Source organism: Guyanagaster necrorhizus, assembly GCF_019112545.1.
Source record: "Guyanagaster necrorhizus MCA 3950 unplaced genomic scaffold BT62scaffold_4, whole genome shotgun sequence".
NCBI lineage: Eukaryota > Fungi > Basidiomycota > Agaricomycetes > Agaricales > Physalacriaceae > Guyanagaster > Guyanagaster necrorhizus.
The window spans coordinates 1,974,682-1,992,123 of record NW_025064883.1 but is presented as its reverse complement, the minus strand read 5'-3'; the positions used below and the strand labels follow the sequence as shown (position 1 = coordinate 1,992,123).

General features: G+C 47.0%; 7 protein-coding genes across 7 annotated transcripts; 3 read left to right on the top strand and 4 right to left on the bottom strand.

Moving 5' to 3' along the window:
* Positions 1 to 108: 108 nt before the first annotated feature.
* BT62DRAFT_917132 (glutaredoxin) lies at positions 109 to 574 on the bottom strand (the record flags this gene model as incomplete). Its single annotated transcript, XM_043184027.1, has 4 exons — positions 109 to 188; positions 245 to 330; positions 385 to 500; positions 551 to 574. 4 exons carry the CDS (start codon positions 572 to 574, stop codon positions 109 to 111), a joined length of 306 nt encoding a protein of 101 aa, XP_043044349.1.
* An 857-nt stretch (positions 575 to 1,431) lies between these two features.
* On the top strand, positions 1,432 to 2,201 carry BT62DRAFT_928132 (uncharacterized protein). Its single transcript, XM_043185446.1, has 2 exons — positions 1,432 to 1,711; positions 1,765 to 2,201. Exons 1-2 carry the CDS (start codon positions 1,616 to 1,618, stop codon positions 1,882 to 1,884), a joined length of 216 nt encoding a protein of 71 aa, XP_043044348.1. The 5' UTR covers positions 1,432 to 1,615; the 3' UTR covers positions 1,885 to 2,201.
* Positions 2,202 to 3,152: 951 nt separating this feature from the next.
* BT62DRAFT_1001662 (uncharacterized protein) lies at positions 3,153 to 4,427 on the top strand (the record flags this gene model as incomplete). Its single annotated transcript, XM_043176762.1, has 3 exons — positions 3,153 to 3,183; positions 3,233 to 3,609; positions 3,669 to 4,427. 3 exons carry the CDS (start codon positions 3,153 to 3,155, stop codon positions 4,425 to 4,427), a joined length of 1,167 nt encoding a protein of 388 aa, XP_043044347.1.
* On the bottom strand, positions 4,367 to 5,317 carry BT62DRAFT_540325 (uncharacterized protein). Its single transcript, XM_043181308.1, has 3 exons — positions 4,908 to 5,317; positions 4,709 to 4,854; positions 4,367 to 4,655 (listed from the first exon to the last, which is right to left on the bottom strand). Exons 1-3 carry the CDS (start codon positions 5,170 to 5,172, stop codon positions 4,587 to 4,589), a joined length of 480 nt encoding a protein of 159 aa, XP_043044346.1. The 5' UTR covers positions 5,173 to 5,317; the 3' UTR covers positions 4,367 to 4,586.
* A 1,483-nt stretch (positions 5,318 to 6,800) lies between these two features.
* On the bottom strand, positions 6,801 to 7,240 carry BT62DRAFT_928126 (uncharacterized protein; the record flags this gene model as incomplete). Its single annotated transcript, XM_043185445.1, has 3 exons — positions 7,155 to 7,240; positions 7,017 to 7,104; positions 6,801 to 6,973 (listed from the first exon to the last, which is right to left on the bottom strand). Exons 1-3 carry the CDS (start codon positions 7,164 to 7,166, stop codon positions 6,801 to 6,803), a joined length of 273 nt encoding a protein of 90 aa, XP_043044345.1. The 5' UTR covers positions 7,167 to 7,240.
* Positions 7,241 to 7,490: 250 nt separating this feature from the next.
* BT62DRAFT_928125 (FAD dependent oxidoreductase) lies at positions 7,491 to 9,180 on the top strand. The gene has a single exon (XM_043185444.1). The coding sequence runs from the start codon at positions 7,547 to 7,549 to the stop codon at positions 9,044 to 9,046; it is 1,500 nt and encodes a 499-aa protein (XP_043044344.1). The 5' UTR covers positions 7,491 to 7,546; the 3' UTR covers positions 9,047 to 9,180.
* A 38-nt stretch (positions 9,181 to 9,218) lies between these two features.
* On the bottom strand, positions 9,219 to 17,407 carry BT62DRAFT_1001658 (uncharacterized protein; the record flags this gene model as incomplete). Its single annotated transcript, XM_043176761.1, has 33 exons — positions 9,219 to 10,218; positions 10,271 to 10,370; positions 10,418 to 10,437; positions 10,495 to 10,570; positions 10,627 to 10,854; positions 10,910 to 11,316; positions 11,367 to 12,031; positions 12,086 to 12,437; positions 12,491 to 12,785; positions 12,831 to 13,404; positions 13,464 to 13,500; positions 13,555 to 13,624; positions 13,683 to 13,971; positions 14,023 to 14,144; positions 14,198 to 14,241; positions 14,289 to 14,351; positions 14,406 to 14,589; positions 14,641 to 14,670; positions 14,723 to 14,867; positions 14,918 to 15,245; positions 15,301 to 15,366; positions 15,422 to 15,464; positions 15,516 to 15,528; positions 15,581 to 15,608; positions 15,658 to 15,674; positions 15,729 to 15,864; positions 15,921 to 16,023; positions 16,072 to 16,084; positions 16,144 to 16,333; positions 16,392 to 16,523; positions 16,578 to 16,714; positions 16,767 to 17,188; positions 17,227 to 17,407. The coding sequence occupies 33 exons, from the start codon at positions 17,405 to 17,407 to the stop codon at positions 9,219 to 9,221; spliced, it is 6,510 nt and encodes a 2,169-aa protein (XP_043044343.1).
* Between the last annotated feature and the right edge of the window lie 35 nt (positions 17,408 to 17,442).

The following is a 17,442-nucleotide window of genomic DNA, read 5'->3' as shown; positions in this document are numbered from 1 at the left end:
TCTTGTAACGAAGAGATAAAACAGTGTGCATGATTCAAAGTACGATTTGCTTCTACAGATTTCTTCTTGTGCAGGAGTCTGTCCACTAATAAAGCTTCCTTCCTTCCCTTAAGCTGCAATCAATCCAGCGAGCTTTCCTGAACTCTGCAGCGCCATCGTGTCATCGCACCCACCGATGTGCTCTTGATCTGTTCGGCATGCCAGATAAAAGGCCAGTCGGATGTAAGTACCATGTGAGACTCACTGATAAATACGTTAGGCACGGTGCCTTGACCCGTCTTTTGACGGAGATACTCCTGTATGTCGCTTCCGTCATCGCGTTCATCGAGCCTGCGGAATCCGACGGTGAGCACTTGTCATCATGAGTCCGAAAAAAAAACGGACTCAATGATGTCAATATCCACATCGGGGTACTTGTCCTTGAACAACGTCTTTGCGCGCTTGCAGTAAGGGCAGTAGGATTTCGAAAAGACGGCAATCTTGTGCGAGCTGATAGTCTCCTATGTAAGGTCATGTAAGACCCTCTACAAGTAACGGGTTGGGAACATACTTCGACAAAGTTCTTGACAGACATGATGAGTAAGAAAGAGTTGAAGTGGCGGGAAAGAACTGAGAGACGGGAGAGCATCGACACTGGCTTTAAAAGATGGGTCCGATGGTGTCATCTGATTGACGATTTCGGATTCCGATACGGACCACACAGACGCTTTGAACCTTACGGAGGGGAAATTGCCTCACCTCTGGCTGCAAATGCCTTAATTCCAGCTTCGAGCGCCACTGATAGCTGATAGATTGGATCTTGATCAGGTATGCAATCGACCTTTTCGTAATTCATGCACCAATTGGAATCCAGCGTTGGTATCCTGATGCTGTACCTTATTGCGAGAAAATGGTGATCCAACCGCTTCACGTGCACTGGCATGCGCTTCGAAAGCAATCTCCTGGATGATCGGGAACGACAGTGTGAGTTCGAATCGAAGTACAAGAGTCCGCTGATCGTCCATTATGACCTTTGGTCGTCAAGTAGTGAAGAAAGACATCCTGGAGAAGGCCGATGGCTGAATTAGATACGGCAACATGATACATGGTTTCAGCTGCGGAGCTTTCTTTAGTAGTCAGTGAGGCAGTTATCGAAACTGAATGTGCTCAAGTCGCGCTCAAAACTGAAGACCTTCGGGTCACATCGATGAAAGCCGATGGCCCATTGGAGATGTGACCCGGTGCGGCTTCTGTACATTCTAAAGAGGTCAGTGAACGGCAGCAGAACGAGGTTTGGACGCTAATAAATAGGCCGCCACTGCCATTGTAGGCATAAGTTTAGCCATGATGCCAACATCGATCCACGGACTGCATAAGTCTTGGGATTGTTAAATAAGCATTGGAGGGGCATTCCAACGGGACAGATGCGAGAATCAAGATAAACAGATGGGCTGATAGTTGCACGAACACGAATAAAGGAAGAAAGTTTGCGTCAAGGTAACATGATGGAGATACCTCGTACCCCACCTGCTTCATTGGTGAAGTGAGTTCGGTAAAGAAGCTTTGACAGGCGCAGCGCTATTCAAACGGGCTTCGTTCAATCACAAATGTACCGCCTGGAAATACTGGGGATAAGATGGAACGAAAGGCGGGAGATCTCTGGAAAAACGTTTCACGGCACGTTTTGCTTGTATTGCTGCAACATTTCTCTCCTAATATAGCGATTTGCGAGCTATCATGTAGGCAGAGTGAGGGATTAACCAAAATGCAAGTTATACAACTCACGAGTACGCCTGGCCGCTGAGGCTTCGTTATTGGGGTGTTCCCAACAACACTGAGAGCAACAGTATCCTATTTTCCTACTTTAGGGCCTTGCTCGCATTCGTTCAGCAGCTAACGTCATGATGAGACCGTGGCATTGAGAGTCGGAGGTGATGGTGGTCAATCAAGAGACGATTGATCGACCATCTCTTACGGACGCCCCTCAGGCCAATTGCTCAGATCGCTCACCTCCCTGCTGCAAGGACCTCTGAGCGTTATAACTTGTAACCATATTTCGTTCAACACCACATCTTCTATGTCCATCCTTTCTCGAGATGACCAAGTAAAAAGATACCCACCCAATCGAATTCTTCGACTGTTTCCTTTGGCTGCAGTTCCGAATTCGAAGCCACTTGGGCCAGTGCAAAGGAATCGCCTGAAGATACACCTTCAATAAAGTTGCGATCGAATCGTGTGATGTTTGTCATATGCGTTGATACTAAAGGTGCATGCCCTGCCATACTGCGGTGAAAATAGCTAACGGGGAGTAATAGATGATTTGCGTAAAAATTTACAATACCACAGCGGTTTGCGACCGTCAATATCTATCTATCTCCTTTTTGGTTTTGGGGAGCAGGTCAACAGTAGCTACTGGGACACGACAACGGAACTACTGGCAAGCTTCATCGAGTCACATTGTGCATGTGTGAGGCTGTTTCATCCACCACGACTCACCCAAGGTACTTACTACCACGTAGCAATACGATCCTTTACTTGGGTCAGTTGTGACTGCCAAGGATGGCCGTTTACCCTGTCAATCGTGATTCATGTGTAACTTACCTCCAGGGATGGTTGGCTGGTCGGACTTGCCACAGGTCGAATCATTCATGCTTACATGCCCTTTGGGTATTGTCAGATGCCACTTGACGCCATTCTATTTTGCGTTAATCCAGAGATGTGGTGAAAGTTCTATGTACCTGAAATATCTTCGCCTCGAGGCGCGAAGGCACCGGGCGCTGCCATACTCTGCTGGTTCTTTCTCAAAACATCTGTCGTCGACTTGAAAGATGAATTTCTAGAGCTTTCTAGGGCTTTCTTTTGCATCGAGTCATAGGTCTGCTGCATATTTCTCTTTAAATACGCCCTCGCTCACTTGAATTACAGAAGTTAGCATAACGGACGCCCATACCCCAGCCCTCTCAAAGAAACCATTACCGTCTGTAATCCGCAGGGCCTTTGTGTTTGATTACACCCCTGATTGCATCTTCTAACAGTCATTCTCTGACATAATATGTTGTTCAGCGACCCTCTAATGAACAATGTTTGACACGAGGATTTGCTGGACTACCTTAGCAAACTCTATCGCAAGGATAATGTTGGTATTCCCTGTTATGTACCTGCGCGTCTTCGCCATGGCTACCTGGATGCCGAAAACGTTCAGAAGTCCGAAGAGGAGATACCCAAACCTGCCTACATCAATGAGATGCTACAGAAATATTGCTCGATATCTTTTCTCAAGCCATACCTTCTGCTGTTGTCAATCCATTCAACCCTATTGCCGGCCCTTGGACACTCAGTCGAGTGTGTAAGAAATGGAATTCCATCATCACTTCCTACGCACCTTTATGGATGAACATCACCATCGATACCAGCCCTGGTGCTATAAACGTCCAGAAACCATACAGATCCCTCATCGACGTTCTCAAATATTCGCAGGACCGGCCGCTTTCCATCCATTTCGTTGAGGGAGAAGAATCCATGCCCTCCGTAACTCACATGTTGCTCTGCATCCTCATGAAGCATGCACCCCGGTGGAAAGACCTTGACTTCACCTTATCCAACTCCGAGACAGCGGCTGCATTCGATGCTGTTCGCGGACGTCTGGACTCTTAGTGGAAGAGTACAAACTCTACAGACCCGAAATTAAGAACGTCACGCCTATGTCCAATAATAATACGACTCTCTTTTCTGCGCACCCTTCAGCTGGGGATCCTCGTATCCTTCGATCCATCATCGCGCCCAAGCTGGAAGAGGTCCATGTCCAGCTGTTCAACAAAGACTTCCAGGAGGTGATTCTTCACGCCCTTCTGTTTCTAATCAAGAGATCTGGCTGCTTCTTGCGCAAGATCACCGTCGGAGATTGTATCCCAGTGGTAAATAAATTCATATCCATTCTTCAGGCATCGCCGAACCTTGAAGAGCTTGCGTTATCTTTCACCGTGTGGAATGATAGGACGGATTCCTGTCTTTTGGAGACTTTACCCTCCATTCACGTCAAAGGAGGGGAAGAGGGAGAGGGAGAAGAACAGACTTTGGTGCCCCGCTTGACAAAACTCAATATCATCGTTCAACATAAACACAAGTCACGCACGGTGCCGTCAATATCATTCCTCAGGGACCCCTTGATTAATGCAGTCGAAAATCGGTGGGATCATCAGGTAGCAGGGGTGGCTAGGCTTGTGAGCGTCGAGGTACGTGCTGCTGTTCTGGTTAAGCAGGATATGGTGGTTTCACCTGGAGCGGGGAATGTGGAGAGGTGGAGTAGATTGAAGGAGGGAGGAATGGGAATGCTTTTTCATGTGATTGGAGGTAAGGCCGACGAAGAGTGTCCACCTGCCAACTCGTGTATGATGCGTGTCGATCCGGATCCCACGCGTCCCGCGTATCTGCAGAGAGTGTATGTTTGAGGAATTTGGATGAAGTGAAAGGAAGTCTTTCTAATATTGTACTATTACTTATGTGTCTCCTTAGTGATATTTATCAAGAAATATTAAAAGGCCCTAAGACATTAACATAGATACAATGTATATTATAATAGACGCTTCAAAGTATTCATTGAACAAACTTCAATTAGACGTCGTCCCATTGTAAATAAGTTCGTTGACTGCTAGACTTATCGTCATTCCGAAGTTGTCCTGTATCGAAAGTATTAGCAAATACAAGCAACACTAATTTTTCATTTACTTACCGATCCAGTAGCCCATTCTTCCAAAACCACCAGATAAACTGTAGCATCACTAATGTTGATGCCGCCACCGAACCCGCTCCCAACACGTTGTGAAAAGTCCGGCATGGTTAGGTTGGCTGGGGCCGGGTGCGTGGGGTACGGAACAGCTACGTGAATGTATTCAGTGGAAGCTACATAAACACTGTGCTTATAGACCGACCTGGATAGTTAGGATAATCGAAACGACCGAAATAGTGTCCGCTGGACCACTCATTAGATGGGTAAAGAGAGGCGGGGGGCTTCGTGAGGAGGAAGACCGTATAGTTGTAGGTGGACATGCTGTAGTCTGCCATGGGATCATACGAGAAGGCAAAGCTCTGCCCAGGTAGGATGACCGTCCCATTGGCTGGTGAAGTGATAGTACCACCGGCTAAGATGAGAGCTGGGAAGGCAAAGAAGGAGAGAAGCAGAGGAAGGAAGTGCATTGTTCATATTGCAGACTACTGGACTTCGATGAAACGCGCCCTTATAGCCTGCCATCGGAGGAGGTATACGTGCGACGGTCAGAGCTGACTGACCAGGGCGCAGGCTTGAGCGCTCAGGCTCGCCCAGCCCCAGACATGGAGGCATGAGTCAGAACTCGGTATTGGGTAGCCTCGGATAGCCGAGAGAATGCGAAATAATCGGTAAATGGCCCATGAATGTCGGAAAGCACAAGGTCAGTGGAATTTGGGACTCTCAACGACAAGTTCGCGCCATAGTGTCACTACAGATAGTCAGTTTGAAGTAAAGGTAACACTTGACACGTCCCATCCTAACATGAGTCTCGATCTGCAGCAACTAGTATGTTGGGAAATGCGTGCTAAGCAAGGGGTGTCACGGTAATGTCTTGTTTCATGTTTCTCCATCTGAGCATTATGTGCCGTAAGCTCCATGGCCGGACTTTCAGGACCTCCTATGAGTTTCATCAAGTATTGTTGCTGCAGTGTGAATTTTGGGGGCGCAAGAGACAGAAACGACCGGGCCGGTAATCGGATGAACGATGGGCGATCTGCCATTACGCAGATAGATTATCACCTCGTGGCCTGCCCCGTAATGCTATTCACGATAAAGATGTCTTTCATGGACCGAGAGTGACGATAGCAGATATTCAGTCAAGAGGCACAGTAGCTGGTGCTGGCTCCATATCTTGAAGATTGTTTTCGGAAAAAAAAAATAATGTCGCATTATGTGAATTAGGGGTACGACAGCAAGAGATGTATTAGTCCTTGGGGCGAAGAGGATGCTTTATTCTACAAAAAAAAGAGCTTGTTTAAATATAGCATGAAAATATAGAATATACATACAGTACCGAGAAAGTCCATCCAACGAGATACGCCCCAAAATATCCCCAAACCTCCCGCTTTCCTTGACCTGCACCATGATCTTCCCCATAAGCATTTTATCTGACAGTCCCTCTCATAGTTCAAACGCCTCACCATCCCTCCGATGGTACACCTCCTTTCCATCGGACGGGCGCACGTTGATACACGCCTTCACGGTCTCCACATACCCAGGGTGGTACTCTAGCTGCGCCAAAAGTACCGACTCGGGGGATCAGCAGCCATGATCAGGTACGCCAACGCGTCAAGGCGAGTGCCAAGAATGATGTTGAACTGTCTGTCCACCAGAAGCCTGAAACGAACCAACCCACGTCAGATCACTTTGGCCCATTCAGTTTGGCGGCGACATGAAGAGATCGTAACCCCATGGTAGAGAAAGAGGCGTGGGAAGTTCTAATAGTCACTCTTTTCTCCGACTTCCATTACAACTACCCCGAAACACCTCTGCTCCTGCCAGCAACATAGTCATGGACATTCTGCAATAAGACACTGTCAGCTAACACAAGTAACCCGGCTCAGGATAGACTATAGGTGCCTTAGTTGCTCACCTGACAGCTTGCATACATAAGATATGGACTGCCGTTTTTCTCCTGAGAGTATATGGGGCTTCACGGACGAATGCATTGTGGTTTCTCTGCCGCGTGTCTTCACTTGCTTGCAAAACTAGCGAGGTCCACAGATGGAGGAAGATTTCTTTGTCATTCACTGCCAATAATGATTTTGATCACCAGCTATCCTCTCCCCCTGGCCATAGCCTCAAATGCCTTCTTTACTGCATCGACATTGAACGGCACACGGTGTGTTACGAGATCCATTATTGGAGGTATTGAGTCTAAACAAAGCATTAGCTTCATCGCATCGCGAATACCGCAATGCTTACTGCTAGCAAGTAACTCGAGTGCTTCTTTGTATGTGTCTGCATATCGGAAGTTCCCTATTATATCGACCTCTCTGCGTGGCCGCATTATTTATGGATATCAAAGCGTTAGACATGCCCATTCCAATGAGAAAGACCTTTACCCCGCTGTTTGCATTCTGATTGGCATTAGCAAGAATTCGAGAAACAAAAAAGAAGAGGTACCCACAAAGACAGCCATTTGAATGCGCGGTTCTGCACCAGTACTGATTCATATACGATGTCATATCCTCCGCCAAATACCTCCGCTTGGGCTGCGGCCGGAGACCAGAGTCGTCGACTTTGTCCGATATTTTAAGAAGGGAGTGATATGGCAACAAATCAGGTGTGTAAAGGAAGCAGCGATGTATTTACAACCAAGTATGTATATCGGACTCTGTTGAAGTAATGATCGGCTAAGCCGTATACGAGAGAAAGAGGACTTGTCAGAGGGGCCGCTATCTTTTTGTTGTCAAAATGGCGTTCATGACTATATGTGGCATAAGTTTTACGCGGTCCGGCGATCCTGTTCCTGTGATAATAACGGTCAGTGGCCTGATAATTGTGTGATAACACAGAGCTATGGTTTCGTTATTTTCGCTTATCCGAGTGACTATCGAAACTATACGGGGGATTGTTTCTTCGTACCGGCGTGTCTCGAAACGGATAAGCCAGTCTCCTGGACTTCCGGTGTCTAATCCCACGATTCCTTTCTGGTCGATCCCAGCGTCGCCCATACAAAAGGAAGGCTCGATTGCAGCTCTGCCAGAAAGTGCGGATGTTGTGATTATCGGGTCTGGGATAACAGGTACAGCATTTGCGCGTACGCTGCTTAATGGGGACAGGTCATTGGAGGTTGTGATGCTGGAAGCGAGGGATGCGTGCTCTGGGGCCACAGCGCGGAATGGGGGACATATCACGCCACCGCTATACCATGACTATCTTGATTTGAAGAAGAAGCATGGTGCCGAGGCAGCGAAGCAGATTATCGAGTTTCGACTGTCGCATCTGGATGAGCTGATTAGGGTTGCAGAGGAAGAGGGTTTGACGAAAGAGAGCCAGTGTCGCAAGGTGGAGACGTACGATGTGTTTTTTGATAAAGAGGTGTTTGAGGGAGCAAAGGAGAAGCTAGGGCGCTACTTGGAGGAGCTGTCGAGTGAGAAGGGTGGCTGGGATACGGTGGAGGGCTCGGCGGGGATGCAACTCGCAGATGGGGTGTGTGGAGTCATCTCCACGACGGGTGGGGCCATCCATCCATATCGATTCGTCACCGGCATTCTCTCGCGCCTCCTCAAGGCGTACCCATCCTTTCGGCTGTACACCCACACTCCGTGTCTCTCCATCGACGCCAACATCGTCCACACTCCCCGCGGCGACATCCGCACCGAGCACATCGTCCACGCTACAAATGGATGGTCATCCCACCTCCTCGCGCCGATGCGGGAAAAGATCGTTCCATTACGAGGCCATATGACTGCACAGCGCGCAGGAACAGGTTTGGACGGCGGGTGGCTCGGTACGCGGTCGTTTGTGCTGTACCCAGGCGCGTCCGAGGATCGATGGGACTACCTCACTCAGCAGCCGCCTGATCCCAGGGCGAGACTCGACGAGAAACCCCAGGCAGAGTTTATGTTTGGCGGTGGTGTCGAGATGGGCTCTCCGTCCTTCTTTGACGCCGTCGGGTGTGCTGACGACAGCCAAGTCGAGTTTCGTGTATCAGCCTATCTTGGCGGGGCACTGGCAGCGTATTTCGGGAAATGGTGGGGAGGCGAGTCTGCAGACGTGGATGACGACGACCACTTTGAGAAGGGACGCGTGAAGAAGGTGTGGTCCGGCATTTTGGGCATCTCTGCGGATGGCCTGCCATGGGTCGGGGGCCTTCCTTCAAAGGTGTCGGGCAGGGGGGAGGGAGGTGCAGAGTGGATTGCGGCAGGCTATTCCGGAGAGGGCATGGTCCACGCTTGGATGAGTGGAAAGGCATTGGCGTACATCATTCTTGGCAAAGACCCTCATTGGCTTCCTGCCCCGTTTCTTGTCACAGAGAAAAGGTGGAAAAAGGCAGATATATCATCTTGGCTATAGTGATCCTTCATCTTGTAGATATGAACCTTCAATCAAACAGGTTAATCCTACGATACCCTCCCTCTCACCATCATCACTATGTGGATTCAGCGATGATTTATGGGTGTGTAAATCAAAGGGGAATTTCATATTCCAGACTACAGATTGATAAGACAAGAATCGGTAATAGTAATCATCGCCGAATCTTGAGCGTCGGCTCTTTGCGTGCACCTGTGGATGAACGTGCGGTTGAAATCCCTTTGATAGCGAGGTGCAGGTCATCCGATAAGTTTGACGAGGTTTTAAAAGAGAGAGAAGAAACCAGAACCTTAACCTCTTCCACTAGTTGCTCGAGTTCCTTGCCGTCACAACGCTCATGGAAAGCAGAACTTGGGCTGAGCTGCTTTTGTAATATGACTGCAGCCTTGCTCGCCTTGCTGTTGAAAATGTCGATCGTGTCAGTTATCGCCCGTAGAAGTGGTAATGCGTACTTGATCTGCATCAACAAGCCATCAAGTGCATCAAGCTCGTCAAGACTGCAATCTAGAAACCTCTTTTTCGTCTTTTGTTTTTGGTTTAACGAATCGATACGAACTATCTCGAGACAGGCTAAAATGTGCGGGAGTGGACCCAGAAAGAAGCGAAGATATAGTCCAGGGTTATCACCAAGCCGAGGTACTTCTTTAGTGCATGAGGCATATATTTGCGCGCGAAGGCCTGCCATCCCACTCTTGGCAATGCCTCGTCGATGACGAAGGACTTTCCTGTATACCCGTTGAATCAAGGATGCAGCAGCTGTCTCTTCAGTTGATGGCTCCAGTCGTGGCATATCTTGTATTGGAATGGCAACAATAGTGTCGTCAATTTCATCGACGGAATCTTCTTCGTCACGAACACTCTCTGCATACAAAGGGCATTCCATCTCATCTGCTTGGTCGTCCAATGCCAACTGCGTGGAAACCTCAATCAGCGATTCGGACTGGCTGTATACTGACGAATTGGGATCAAGCAGCTCTTGGATTTCCATCAGATTGTCGTAGACAACCTGACGAACTCCTATCAAGGCGCAATCCCTTGCCGGAACCTGGCTCTTATGAACAAGGTGAATCATCTCGTCCATAGTATCGTATTGCAGCGAAAGGCGTATAGCCTTTGCAAGTTCGGCCCACGAGTCGCTTGCAGCATCAACGTATCTGTAAAGGCCCTATAAGATTACAACTGCCTGTCCGACTTGTTATCACGCACCGACTATAGAAAGAAGGTAACAAGCATCCTTCACGGCGCAGGGACAACAGCAACTTCCGGATGTTATTCCTTAAAATATCGCTACGGATATTGTAGCCCACTAAGTGAACAGTCAACACGTTTCATGAGTTATAAGGAGACACTAACGTAGCCCAATGGCCTTGCATCTAGTATAATACTATCATGAGTACAAAGTGCGACAATGGATACAGCATTGGACTTACATTCTGGTCATATAAACATCACGAATTACTGCTGGCACATTTGAAAGATTTCTGGTAGGTCCATACAAAAGATATTCTGATGCATTGTGGGTCCTATGAGAATGAGGAAGAAAATTCAAGCAGAGCACCTACCAGAACCATTGCCGTCGTACAACTGCTCTAAAAGATCCCGCATAGGCGTCAAAAGCAAGTGAAATGTGTTCGTTTGTATCTCCGGGTTTAAGTACAGCGAGTCATGCTTGATGAAACGTAGAAGCCAGCTGCGAGGGACTGTTACGTCGTGCATCACTGTCATTCCAGGGCGACGACCACAAAGTATGACAGAGCTGCAAAGAAAGTCTACGAGGTCACATAGAACGCCTACGTTAATAGGTAATTGTCGCTCGATAACATGCCTAGGAAAAGAAATCAAAACATAAATATAGATGGATCAAGAAGAGGACTTGCTCGACGAATGCAAAACCGGCAGCGAGGGACCATGTATGCGTCCCCGACATCGCACCCAGAAGCTCCGGTAGGATGGGAGAACCACCTCGACGAATGTACACAAGTGGAGGGCGTGTGCTGAAATATGCCGCATTTCTAAGATAATCTGCTTGACTTCGGTCAAACATGAAGGTCAAAGTGGTTGCTCGCATCACGTCCGTGAGGAAGGTTGTCTGGGGTGTATACACTTGGCTATAAACAAGCGTTCGCACCCAATCTTTCATAACGTTCAATGCTTTCGCAGCCTCGGGAATTGTAGAAAGTGCGAGATCGGAAATAGAACCAAAGACATGATGGGGTGGATAAAGAGCCTCGTAAAGACGGTTGAGCCAAAACCTATACGGGAATAAACATTCCGAAACTAGAAAACTGGAATGACAACGTACTTGGTTCCTCTGTGTTCCACATCTGCATGAGCATTCTCTCTGAGCGACTGCAAGATCAAGATTTGTTGTAGGTGCAGACGAACGCGCATATTATAGTAACCGGGAGTTATCTCCAAAGGTGATACATGAGCTTCCGGGCATTTAGGCCGTCTACAAAACCCAGATACGGCAAAAACGAGGCAAGGCATGAACGCTTTGCTTCTCGCACATTCGTCATTTTCGGTAGCGGTCCTTTGCTTCAGACGACTTCTCAGAGCATCTTGAAATAGCTCACGTAGTTCAGGTACTGACAGCCTGAGGTTCAAGTCGGAATCCCTAATCACGTTCCTCGGTCGAAGATCGACTGAACGGTATAGCCACGTATTTTGGGGCACAAGGAACTCGTTCTCTGCTATCCGCCGAAAACCGAATAATGTCGCAGTCGCTACATCTCCACAAGGATCCGTTCGGAAGGCTGTAGCGGAAAGGAGGTCCACATAGGTATAAAACATGCTGAGTTCTTCGATTGCGTCAACAAGTGCCAAGTCTTGAATTCGAGGTGCCCGAGAAAAATATTGATCTAGACACAGCAAGGTCGCAGAACTATGGCCAACTTTGTGGAATTCCAATGCCAGCTCACGCAGTCGAGACACGTCATCCTGCATAATGGCGGTAAACATGAACAGCTGAAAGAGTACCTCTGTCAGTTGTGATGAATAGGACATGCAATCGGAACTTACTTCAGCGGCTTCAGTTTTTCCCATCAAAGCTGTATCAAACCGCGAAGCAAACCGCATCAGCCGCGACACTCCGAGATCTGAGCATATAGCACGAGAGTCCGCACCAAAAGAAATCCTATGCCAAAGTTCTTCGAGGATACATTCTTGAGCCCGACGCAAAGCACTTTTGTTTTCTGCTTCGCGAAGAAAGAGGTCAATAGCTTCTTCTCTGCGACCCTCAAAATAATGAAGTTCAGCAGCTTCACTACATCGTCCCATTGTTTCAAGTAAATCTGCAAGAGCGATATCAAGATCTCTTTCTTCCAGATACTCCAATTCTTCTTCGGGCGAGTCAAATAACTCGTGGGCCTTTCTGTTGAGGAAATTGAGAATGACCAGTATTTTACACCCTAAGAAAGAACTTACTTCATTTGGCGGTTAGAGAAGTATGTCAGTCTGGCGAGTTCGATGACATTTTTGACAACTTTTGACGACATCTCGTCTCCATGGGCTTTCACAATCGCCACGGCCTCGTCAAATTTGCCGAGATCTCTATACAGCTCCGTAGAATGGTTGTACTCTTGAGCCTGGAAAAACATTTTTGCAGCTCGACACTTTTGGTCAGCTTGTTCAAAACATTCGCCACTGATCCTGAAGTACATCAAAGAAGCCTTTGAGCTCGATGTGATGGTAGCGCATTCGGAGAACGAGATGGCAGCTTCTGAAAAGCAAGAATTCCGTTCAAGCATCTTTGGTTTCGACGTACCAATGACTTTACGGGCCTTCACCCGCAAATCATAGGCACCTGCAATGGATGCTAGGATAGGAAGGTTGGCCCTGATATAGCAGTGCTTGGCGTCGGAGAATTGCTTCCGGTAGAAAAGTTCACGTCCCCTTGAAGCCCATTTTTCTGATGTCGATGAGGATGCAAGTTGAGAGGTATAAGATCCCAGAGTGTAATTTTGGATCAAATCTTTCCTCATCCAAAAGATCTTGATTATTGGGGATAAGAACAGTGCAGCTGCGGTCTGGACAGAAGAATAACAACCTACCCTCATGGGTTCTCCCGTCTCAGAACCATCGACAATCCAGATGTTTTCACGGGCCCTAGTTATCGCGACGTACAGGAATTTTAGCTGAAGAGTGTTATTACTTTGGTCTCCAATCCAAGAAACAGAGTAATTCATGCTGACCTCATCACAAATGCTGGCGTGGCGAATGCTATCAAATCGTGGAGGCAGGTTCTTCGGATCCTCATTAGTCTCTTCGATGGCATTCAATACAACCCGCCATTGTGCGGGACCAGCGAGTGAGTCAGCAAAGAAGTCGTAAAGCAGGACCTGAAGGGACATAACATAACAGTGAGAAAATCTTCTTGTAGCATAGCATTTTGACCCACATCATTGAATTCAAGCCCTTTACTTTCGTATATAGTGCTATAAAATTAGCCATCAGTAGTTTGATAACATAACAACCGAAGGAACCCGAACAGCACGAGACCGACTTCACCGACTTGTTGTCGAAATCTCTCTCTTGCCGTTTCATTTCTAACAATGATGCCTGCATGTGCCAGAAACCGGAAGTTAGCTGACTTCAATGCAGATAACAGGGGACTAACATTGCTGGGCACCGAACTCGATATATTTGCCAACATCACCAAGGATGAACTGCGCCAATTGGGTGGAATCTTCAGTCTTAAAAAAGACAGGTTTGGTTCCATCTACACTGCTTATTTCTGGAGAAAGGCGATCAATGGAATCCTTCCAAAAAACTGTGATAAGGTCGATGACAGAATGCGCAAAATTAACAATGCCTGCATGGGTCCTATAATTCACGGCCAGTTGAAATGTTTCTGGTGGCCCCTTGGTTTTGCCAGCTCCAAGTCCCCGCTTCCTCTGGTACTGATCCTACTCGTCTAATTAGACCTGCATAGAAGAAATATTCCTAGTCAATCACACCTCAATTTCCCACTGAAATGCCTTCAAACCATTGAAACGGAAAGCACTTCCAACGGAGATGGTCTGCGCAGTGTCGCCTGCCCAGAAGAGACCATCCGCATTGCTACATAGTGCTCTCAAGACTAAATGACAAGTTGGTCAGCGAACATATGAGAAGATAAGAGAAGATAATTACCCATAGTGTCAATGAGCATGTTATCCTGTACTTCGTCGACATATCTGTAATGATATCGATAACAGACGAAGAGTACGAGTAGAGGACTCACAAATGGTCGAGTCCTTGTCCAGGGATGCCTTGCTCCGTAAAATACTTCAAGATATTATGAGTCCTACATACAGATTATCTTCCACTCGTCACGGTGGAACTTTGATGAAGACCTTACCGGTCTGCAGTGTCGTAATCTCCCCGAACTTTCTTCTTGTGCATATACAGCTCGAAGAGCTTGTACACTTCACCCCTCCGGTCAGCAAATGTAGATTGCTGGCGTTTACTGAGATCAAGGTAAGTGGCTCTGCTAAGATGCCGCTTCTCTTCACTCAGTGTCTCCTTCGAGCCTTTGATGACGCCTGTTCAGGGATTCAGGTTAGACCATTTGATGCAAGAGATGAATATGTTACCTATAATTTGACTGAATACCAAGGTGGGATCTGAAATGAACACTGTTTTAATGCCAACATGTAAACAAAAGAGAGAAGAAACCTAATCCTTTGACCAATGGCTCAGGAAAATAAGACCAGTAGTATTCGAAAAATGACTCGAGAGTGATGACACTCATGTGAGACTTGTTGCGTTCGATGCTAGTAGACGTTTGAGCGCCCATGTCTGCTTCCAACATCTCGCAAAGCTATGATCGGAAGAAATGAGAAGCATCAACAAAAAAGAGCTGCTGCTTACACCATCAAACGTGATAAATAACGGGAAATGCCTCTCCTCGAGTTCACTGTACTTGGCTGGTAAATCAGTCCGCCAATCGACGATGTCATCGATATCAATTAGCCCTATATCATCTTGGTACTGAGCTCTCGATAGGTTCATGAGGTCAGCGGACGGCCGTGATGCTATTGCTAAGGAACTGGCCAGGTTCGAAAAATCCTCTTGCACTTTCTTTGCAAGCATTCTAGACTTGGTTACAAAGACCTGACGAGGGCGAGGCAAACCCGATTCCATGAGTCGAAACGTCTGCTCGATGAGCAACATCTTGAATAAAATGGTAGTGGTTTTCCTATGTCAAATAGGTGTGAGTAAGAGAATGAAATCGGCGAAGTGCTCGTGCATACCCTGTGCCACTGCGGCCTATAACGTAGCAGGACTTTGGATGTTCTATAATTCGTGTCTCTTGCATGCTGTGAATACATGCTGTCAGAAAATCAACAGGGAGAGCCAAACATAGTGGCGCACGAAACCGTATGAGGAAAGATCACATTCACATCCGCTAGGATGGCTACCAAAACAGATCAAGACCAACTTTTCGGACAGCAGTCCCGATACGTACTATTCAAAAATGGCTATACATCTTCATAGTTAAATCGTTATTCCCTCGTTACCACGAGAACGTACCTGCGAGAATGTGACGTATTTCTCAAATCTGTAGGAGATTCAATGAACAGGAATCAGGTCCTCTCTATATGGCTTACAGGAGTCTTGAATGGACCTGAGTATAATGGTCAGTATTTGGTTAAGAGGGAAAAAAAGATGTCAAATCAACCTCAACCGTTTCATCAGGACGTAAATCCGGTATGCCTTCAATCTCTGAAGGCAACACTTCAGGTAGTGGGGGGAAGAACGCCGGTATAAAAATGTTCTTCGATGCTTGAGAATCTGCGGGCATCCTAACTGCGCATCTGTATCATCACGTTTAGCCTACAGGCATTCAATAGTTACCATGACAAAAAGTTACCTTTTTCGGTATTCCTCTCCCTTTTTCCTAAGCTGACTACTGATAGAACTCCACAGACGATTGTCAATTTGAGCATGGGTATATATACCGAAAATTTTCAGAGCTTCAAGACCCGTAAGGAAAAACCAAATAGATATAAACATTAACTTACCTTGTTGCTCTCTCTGCCAATGAATCAACGTAATTTAGTAACTTGCATTACAACCTTATCCTCCGAACTTACCTTTTCGTCACCCGGGATTGTGTCAATTTGATACTGCAAGGTGGCGTCAGCGATGTCCGGGATAAGAAATAGGTGTCCCACGATGAGTCTTAGATTACAAGTTACTTTAGCCATGAAGATAGGGACTTCAGTCGCTCTTCCGCTCAAACGCTTCTGATTGTTGACAGTGAAGTGACCACAGGAGAGCTCCCTACAATATATCCCGATAAGCACACTTAATATATGATACCATGTGAGGTGACACGTACTTGATCTTCTTCACGGTGATGTTAAACGTGTAAAGATCTTTCTTGTGCGTTCTCCGCAAAAAATTGTCAGCGTTCGTAGATATGATGACCGTCCATTTCCCAAAACCGTCAGTAGTGTCAAAGTATAATGCCCTTCGTCAATATCAATGTGATGTCATTTTACGAAAGGACATGAAAACATACGACTTCATCGGCTGAACGATCGGATATGCGGAGGGCGGCTCGACCACGGGCCCCGGAGCAATCCTCTCCTCCTCAGAAACGATACAATGCTCCTTGAGAGATACATATATCTCAGGACGACGGAGCAGCTCTAAATAGAACTGGGTACGTATCAGCTATCAATGAGGAACATACCAATAGAGCAGCACTTACCTTGAGTGTGTCCTTCTGACTTTGCAAAACATGATCCATGGAGACAGATGTCTCACTGGAAGTTTCAGGGATGTCGATCTTCAAAATATCGAAATCCTTTTTGACAAAAGCGAAAGGACCGTCTTCCTTCGTTTGCTGAAACTTGCTCATGTGAGCCTTTCCCTCGTAATGTTCTGATCCGATGCGCCCAAGGAAGGAGACAAGAGATTTCAAAACTTTGGGCGCGATCTGAGCTATTTCATGGTATCGGGCACACGGTTCTTTTTCTTTGATCAAAGAGGAGGAAATGAGCTCTGTCGATATGCGAGATATAATGTTGTAGTGGACCGTCGCATCGTAATTCGCAGGCTCGGAAGGAAAGGACTCCAGCAGCCACGAAATCAACGGTGTGGTCTCACTCAAAGCTGTGAAGATATAAGAGCCTGATAGACCATCAGATACCTCAACGATGTCAACTTACATGACAAGACCAATAGAAGAACGCGAGGGCTCTCATTGTCGAGTAGGTCTTGAAAAACATGCTTGAAATTATGCTTTGTGAGAATGCCTTTCAGCTCCTCTAATGCAGAATCAAGCAGATGAGCCGAGGCGAACTTTTCAGGGCTGAAAAGGTCGCTGCGATATCTCTGCTTGGGAGACATGGTTGCATCATGGTCATGCCGCTTTCTGGTTTATA

Coding starts and splice junctions, on each gene's coding strand:
- BT62DRAFT_928132 (XM_043185446.1), top strand. CDS start 1,616: ATGGAACGAAAGGCGGGAGATCTCTGGAAAAACGTTTCACGGCACGTT. Junction 1,712..1,764: donor CTAATATAGCGATTTGCGAG/CTATCATGTAGG, acceptor TATACAACTCAC/GAGTACGCCTGGCCGCTGAG.
- BT62DRAFT_540325 (XM_043181308.1), bottom strand. CDS start 5,172: ATGCACTTCCTTCCTCTGCTTCTCTCCTTCTTTGCCTTCCCAGCTCTC. Junction 4,855..4,907: donor CGATTATCCTAACTATCCAG/GTCGGTCTATAA, acceptor ACATTCACGTAG/CTGTTCCGTACCCCACGCAC. Junction 4,656..4,708: donor AAGAATGGGCTACTGGATCG/GTAAGTAAATGA, acceptor CTTTCGATACAG/GACAACTTCGGAATGACGAT.
- BT62DRAFT_928125 (XM_043185444.1), top strand. CDS start 7,547: ATGGTTTCGTTATTTTCGCTTATCCGAGTGACTATCGAAACTATACGG.